This window comes from Nelumbo lutea, chromosome 1 (genome assembly GCF_056320005.1).
Source record: "Nelumbo lutea isolate HS-2025 chromosome 1, American lotus-T2T, whole genome shotgun sequence".
Classification (NCBI taxonomy): Eukaryota; Viridiplantae; Streptophyta; class Magnoliopsida; order Proteales; family Nelumbonaceae; genus Nelumbo; species Nelumbo lutea.
Window position 1 is genome coordinate 77,248,606 of NC_142684.1, and position 7,887 is coordinate 77,256,492.

General features: G+C 48.2%; 1 protein-coding gene across 1 annotated transcript; it reads left to right on the forward strand.

Moving 5' to 3' along the window:
- The first annotated feature begins 4,642 nt into the window (after nucleotides 1-4,642).
- Nucleotides 4,643-5,038, forward strand: LOC148875506 (uncharacterized). The gene has a single exon (XM_088964683.1). It carries the CDS (start codon nucleotides 4,643-4,645, stop codon nucleotides 5,036-5,038), a length of 396 nt encoding a protein of 131 aa, XP_088820809.1.
- Nucleotides 5,039-7,887: the final 2,849 nt, after the last annotated feature.

The window sequence follows — 7,887 nt, forward strand, 5'->3', positions numbered from 1 at the left end:
CGTTCGACTTGGGAACCAGACAACTGGTTCTGTTTTATCTCAAACCCGGTCTTTAGCCAAAAGCCGTTAAATCGGTCAATGACTTATTGATTCGGGCGTCCGAATCATTAATCTGTTTGACTTGTTCAATGGTTTTGGTTATTTTTTATTTTAATTATTTTTATAATTTTTTGTCAAAATGGGTCATCCATTCAGACTAAACGATCGAACCATCGACTCAAAAATCGGTGGCCAGAATGGTTCCAGTTCTGAGTCATTTTTTAAAACATTGCTAAAAGCAGGACCAGACCAATCCTCATAAAGCATACTCACACAGTCACACTATGCTCATGACCTTTTGTAGTTGAATTCAAGAACATCTCAGTATTTATATGTTTTTATTTTTGTTCGTGTTATGGTTGATTTGGCTCTGGATGCCACATGTCGCCTATGTGGCCACCTTATCTGCTTGGCCGTGCCAGCACCGTGCCACCTCCGCGGCTCCATCTTATCTCTTTACCCACGTCGGCACCACGTCATGTGGATAAGCGCAACCAAGACAGGAGAACTTTGTACGGATGGGAAAAACTCCGTTGGGGATTAGGTCTTATCCCAAAGACCTCAGCGGTTAACCTATTTCGACCATCCCGGTAGCCTCATCCAATCAGGACGCGGATCATTAGCTATAAGATGGTACCTCTTGCTCAAGGTAAATGATCCAACTTTTGACTCCCATACTGTTACTCTACTCGGACGAGCATCGTTCTTTAACTACTCGGCCCGACTTTCCACCGCTTTCTACTGACTTGAGCGTCAGAGTATCTACCCGAGGATAACTCCTTAGGCCTCTGACTTTTTCTCGGTTTTAGATCTTGGAGCACGACTTCGTCCTTCCACCTCGACTCCGCCCAGTTAGCAAGGATTATCTGACCGTGATCTCAGTTTAAGCACTACCTCAGACCGAACAACATTACATTGGCACCTTCTGTGGGGAACACATAAAAAGCCTTCCCAAAACCCTCTCTTTACCGTGCAATCAAGAAAGATGCTGAGAAACACCTCTGAAAGATCGACAGGTTAATCCCTATCTCAGAGATCCCATTCTCATCGCAGCCCTCTGTGCCACAAAACCCAACAACCTTGGTAGCAAGCCACGATTGACCCTGTTCAATTCCAAGCAATGCAAGAAAAGGTCGACCAGGTCTTGGCATTGATGTAGCCTTTGGGGTCTACAATGCTACCCACTCAGATTGTCCCCCCTCCTGCCCTGACGCATACTACGGCTGATCCTTGCCTTGAGGACCCCAAAACGTGCTGATTGGACAAGGATAGGGCATGGCCTGAGCAAGAAAAGCAAGAATTCTCAAGAAGATTGAGTTCCTCAGCTTGGTCCTGCGAATGCGACAACCATAGCAAAACTCATTAGTCTACTCGGATTCCAGCAAAGGAAAGGCTCGGCATGTGGACGCAGCAGCCAATCTCCATCGCCAAGTCTAGTTTAATCAAAGATCGCCCGATGGTGCCCAAAAAGGAAAAAGCCATGCCTGCCGCAGTCCCAAACGACAGGGATGCGAAAACCCGGGAACTCCGCCAACACCTAACTGAGTTGGAGAGTAGCCAGGCCCAGAGAAGTACAACCCCTCCTACAGTCCAGCCACCGGAGCCAAACATCTAGCCCATCAAGGAGACACCCTTCATACAAGACATTGTAGACGAGATCCCCCCATTTGGATGGCGAGCACCGCATTTCGAGAGGTACGATGGGACTACGGACCCTGACAATTGCGCTGAGGCCTTCAAAGCGTAGATGATGTTGCATGGCTCGTCCAAAGGCTTGATGTGTAAATCCTTCATGGCAACCCTCAAAGGAATAGCCCTGACTTGGTACTCTTCCCTTCCCCCGCGCTCCATTTCCTCTTGGAAGCATTTGGAGAACTAGTTTTTGGCATAGTTTACAGCTAGCCAAAAGCACTGGAAAACTTCGACAAGCCTCATGCAAATGCAGAAGAGGAAGGGAGAGTCCCTTAGAGACTACCTAGAAGTATTCAACCCCGAAGCCCTGCACGTCTGGTCCTTGAACCAATTAGTAGTAGTCACCGCCATCCAGCAAGGCCTTCGTCCCTCTCCCTTTAACTTCTCCATCTCAAAGAATCATCCTGAAACCATAGCTATGCTAATGGCCCATGCACAAAAGTATATCAACATGGAAGAAGCACAAGCACAACAAAGAGACAAGGAGAAACGACTAGACAGGCGAGATCCCGAGGAATGTAAGCTAGAAGGGGCGGATAGAGACAGCAAGCGACTGGACCGCCAACTAGAGTGAAGACCAAGGATACTGCCTCCGACCTTCAAGAACTTCATGCCACTAACTGCACCGTAGTCTAAAATCCTAATGTAAATTTGTGACAACAAGTGTGTTCGATGGCCTGAGAAGATGAAAACCTAAAGCAACAAGAGGAACCGCGGCAAGTACTGTGAGTTCCACCGAGACCATGACCATGACACCGACAACTGTCACGACTTGAAGCACCACCTCGTGGACCTACTTCGGTGTGACTACCTTGGGGGCTTCATCGACAAAGAAGAGGACATGCCAAAAGGAGAACCATGCCCCAGGCCCCCAGGTCGAGCTCCTTTAGCCGGATCGCAATAATCTCAAGAGGAATGGCCTCCGAAGGGGAGAGCAGCTTGGGTTGAGAAAGGTATGCGTAGTTGCTCGAGATCGACAGTAGAGAATAGAAGAAGAGGTAGGAGGATCTGATAACGCTCATTGAAGATGACCTCGGGGGGGGGGGTCCAAACCCTGAATGACATTGCCTTAGTGGTCACGGCCGATATAGCTAACTATGAAGTGTGGTGCATCCTAGTAGACATAGGGTGTTCAGCCGACATCTTATTCAAAGAGGCCTTTGATCATCTCGGCAGTGACAGAGATTGTCTCATGCCAATCAACACTCCCCTAATGGTCTTCATCATCGTCTGGTGTTTGTCTTCTTACAATGCCATCCTCGGCCAGCTGACCTTGAATGCTCTACGGAGATCTATCTCTACTTTCCATCTGGCCATGAAATTCCCAACCCCATACAGAGTGGGAGTGGCATGTGGAGATCAGAGGGCTGCATGACAATGCTACCATACATCCTACCGAGGAAAGCAACAAGCTACGGAGACGTTGACCACAAAGAATATAGATCTATAGGATGAACTGAGGACGCAACACAACCAGCCTATTGAAGATCTCATCCAGGTGTCGCTCTCCGAAGAAGACCCCAGGAAGAAGTCCAGGTCGGATCTCTCCTAGATGATCATCTTCAGGAAGACCTTGTGCATATGTTAAGGGACCATGCCGATGTGTTTGCTTGGTCGGCGGAAAATATGCTGGGGATTGATCCCAAAGTCATCACCCACCGCTTGAACGCCGACCTGCGCTACTGACCAATTAGGAAGAAGAAGAGAAGCTTCGCCGCAGAATGGTGGCAAGTAATCAACGAGGAGGTCTAGAAGCTACTTAACGCCGACTTCATCTAGGAAGTAAAGTACCCGGATTGGCTGGCCAATGTGGTAAAGGTGAAGAAGGCCAATGGAAACTAGAGATTTTGCACCGACTTCACTGAATTAAACAAAGCCTAGGCCAAAGACAACTTCCCCCTATTGAGGATAGATCAGCTCACTGATGCAATGACAGGGCATGGACTCTTGAGTTTTATGGATGCATTTTCAGGTTATAATCGGATCCAGATGGATCTCGATGATCAGGAGAAGACTGCCTTCATCACATATCACGGACTTTATTGTCACAAGGTAATGCCCTTCGGCCTCAAGAACACTGATGCCACTTATTAGCGACCGGTGAATGAGGTATTCAAGGATCATCTCAGTCGTAACATCAAGGCATATGTCGATGACATGCTCATAAAAAGCAAGAAGGTCGAGCACCACCTGGCCAACCTCAATGAAATCTTTGGCACTCTCAGGAAGTATAGGATGAAGCTGAACTCGACCAAATATGCTTTCAGAGTCGACTCTAGAAGATTCCTGGGGTTCATGGTCACTCAGCGAGGAATCGAGGCTAATCCAGAAAAGATCCAAGCCATCCTCGACTTGTAGTCGCCTCGGACCCACAAAGAAGTGTAGTGCCTCATCGGACGAGTATCCACCCTCAGCAGATTCATGTCCAAGTTTGCGGACCCATGCCTACCCTTCTTTAAGGCCTTAAAGAAAGTAAAGGACTTCCAGTGGACCGAGGATTGTGAACGGTCCTTCTAGGAGCTGAAGAGGTATCTAGGCTCGCCGCCTCACCTCACAAAGCTGGGCCCTGGGACGAGTTGTTGCTTTACTCCTTGGCTAAAGATAAGGTGGTCAACTCAGTACTGGTCAAGGAGGAGGACCGGTACAAAGGTAAGTCTACTACACTACCAAGTTTCTCAATGGCGTGGAGACTCGATACACAAATCTAGAGAAGGTAGCCTTGGCACTAGTCACTGCGACAAGGAAACTCAGGCCGTACTTCCAAGCCCACTGCGTTCGCGTGCTTACCGACCAACCTCTCAAGAAAGTGTTCCAAAGGCCGGAAGCATCTGGCCACCTAGTCAAGTGGAGTGAGGAGTTGAGTGAATTTGACATTGAGTATGCACCCTGATCCGCCGTTAAGGCCTAAGCCATGGCCGACTTCTTGGTAGAGTGCACCTTCACAACTCAGGACTCGGCCCCAAAACCACAGATATGGACTCTCCATGTGGATGGTTCATCCAACAAGCAAGGTAGTGGGGCCAACCTCATCCTCTTCGGCCCAGATGATACTGTGTTAGAGCATGCTCTCAGGTTTGAGTTCAACGCCTCCAATAATGAAGCTAAGTACGAAGCTCTGATCGCTGGATTGTGGCTTGCTCTAGACCTTGGTGCTCGGCATGTTGAAACCTTTAGTGATTCCCAGCTAGTGGATAACCAGATCCATTGTCAGTTCGAGACAAGGACTCTGACCATGGCAAGATACTTACAAAAGGCGCATGAGCTCATCCAATGGCTCAATCATTTTATTATTCCACAAATCCCCTGAGCTAAAAACATCTGAGCCAATGTACTCTTAAAGTTAGCTAGTTTGCCGCAAACCGACCTCAACGCAACAGTTTGTATTGACACATTGGCCCAACCCAACATTTCTCCTATGTCACTCCTTGTCCTCCCAATTCAGCAAGGTCCGTCCTGAATGGACCCATCAGTGCAGTACCTACAGGACCACAAACTACTAGAAGACCAAGCAAAATCCAAGAAACTCGCACGCAAGTCAGCCCAGTACTACCTTATCCAGGGACAACTCTACCGTCGGTCACACACTCTCCCCTACCTAAAGTGTCTCCCTCCTTCCGAGGCCAACTACATCTTCAGAGAGATACACGAAGGTATCTATGGAGATCACCCCGACACTTGAATCTAGCTCACAAGGCACTCTGACAAGGTTACTACTAGCCAACCGTGAAGCAAAATGCAACACAACTCGTTTGGAAGTGCGACCGCTGTCAGAGGCACTCCAATCTCCATCACCCACCAATAGTCCCCTTGAACCAGACCATCAGCCCGTGGCCCTTCGCGCAGTAGGGGATGGACATCCTCGGACCTTTCCCTACCGCAGTTAGTCAAAAGAGGTTCCTTTTGGTTGTCATGGACTACTTCACCAAGTGGGTGGAAGTTGAGGCCCTGAACGCATTACCACACACAATGCCTGGAATTTCTTATGGAAAAGTCTTGTCTACCATTTTGGTATCCCTTGGGTTATTATCACCAAAAACGGGACGCAGTTCACTGATCAGAAGTTTGAAGCACTCTGCGCTGACCTGAAGATCAACCACCAAACTACAAACCGTACACCAACCTTAGAGTAGTGGGCAGACCGAAGCGACCAACTGAAGATTGACCAATCGTACACCAACCATACACCAACCTTAGAGTAATGGGCAGACTTGATCAGGCCAAGGGAAGGTGGGTTGAAGAGTTGCCGAGCATTCTCTGGGCATACAAGATGACACTACGAACGACTATCGGGGAGACACCCTTTAGCCTAACCTACGGAGTTGAAGCCATGATACCCATGGAAATAGGCTCACCAACTCTTTGGACTGAATTCTTTGATGAGGAATAGAACAATGAAGACCTCCACGCATAGCTTAACTTGGTGGAGGAAGCACGTGACCGAGCACACCTTAAGATGGCCATGCAGCAGCAAAGGATGGCAAAATACTACGACAACAAAATCCGAAGAAGGGAGTTCGAGATTGGCGAACTCGTTCTTCACAAAGTCATAGTACCCGTGCCAAGAGAAGGAAAGCTCGGACCGAGCTGGGAAGGACCCTACAGAGTCACTAAAGTGATCAGACCCGGTACCTATAGGCTAGAAGACCTTGACAGCAGGCCCATACAAAGGAGTTGGAATACTGGGAACCTCTGGATGTACTATCAATAAGTCAACAACAATAAAGATCCTTTTTTCTACAAAGTGATTGTTCAACACACACTGTACACACACACACACACACACACACACACACCGCATGGCACACATCGCACACACAAATTGCGTGGCATACACTACGCAACATACACCGCTCAACGTATGTCACCCGTCCGAACTCACAAAGGTTGGAATGCCTGTGCACCGACTCGGCTGACCCTCGAACTGACAGAGCCTATAATGCATAGCTCAACAACGTATAGCCAACCAAGTAAGCTGATTCGGCTATTGATGGCCGAAGCCCAAAGCGGAGAAGAGCGCTTTCGCCTACCAAGGCTAGAGGGCAATCACTGAACTCCATGCACCTTGCTGACGATTCATCAGATCAGAGCTAGTTGAGGAATGGCTAATCCGCGAAGAGCAGAAAGATCCTTGAGACCAAGTGTAACTGAGCATCCCTTAGAGATGAGAGATCGGAAAGAACTTTGGCCAGTGAAAGATGGTGATTGAAGACTTCGGCACCCTTGACCCCGGTCAGGATAAGACTGAGGCTTACAATTACTTTCAACAAAATAAAAGTAAAGTGTAGAACCTCGAAACAAAAAACATATTTTCCATTAATAAGAATCTTCATACATGGTTCTAGACTTGACATACCGAGCCATTTACATAATCATCAAAAAAAAGGGGAACGATAGCAACAATAGCAGTGGTCAGTAGACACCTTAGTCCTCGGCGGAGCGGTCCTTGACCTCCTCATTTTCCTCAGGCACATCGTCGACAGATGTGTTATCTTCAGTGGGAGGGGTGTCGGCATCATAAAGACCCAAGCCCTGCGCAACCTCAGCGATGTTAGGGAACCGACGCAAAATCCTGTTCCAGAAGAGATGGAACCCTATCTCAAAGGTATGTATGACATAGTTGTCCATCTCATGTTGGTACTCCACTGAGCCCCTAAACCGATCAATTGCCTCCTCACTTGCCTGAGCCACCCTCTTGACAGCCTCCTTTAGTTGCTCCCACACAACCTTCAAGTCAGAAATGTGCCCCTTTAACTGACGGATTATGTCAGATCACTCATTGATGCCACGCTTCAGCTCGGCCACCTCTTCTTCCAGCATAGTTTTCTGCATACCAGCCGCCTCAAGCTTGTCCAACTAAGCTTTCAGGTGCAAGACCATGGTATGGCTCACCTCATAGAGGTGCCACACTAACCAAAGAAGGTCAATCACTACGACCGTCAAGCAAGAATTCTACAAAGAAAAGCCAAGTGTTAGCACAACAACTTCAACAAACCAAAAAGGAAACGAAGTGCAAGCGTGAACTTACTGTTGCAACCTGAAGAAGGAGCGCACTCTCTTGGGCGCCGCTCATAGACTCCGTCGCCTCCCACCTCATGGCTTAAGTCAAGATGCCATGAAGAAGCTGGTTAGGCACGCCTTCCATTCCCAGTCCATCCT

What these genes read in the sequence shown, in the direction of transcription:
- LOC148875506 (XM_088964683.1), top strand. Translation starts at nt 4,643, where the DNA reads ATGGCCGACTTCTTGGTAGAGTGCACCTTCACAACTCAGGACTCGGCC.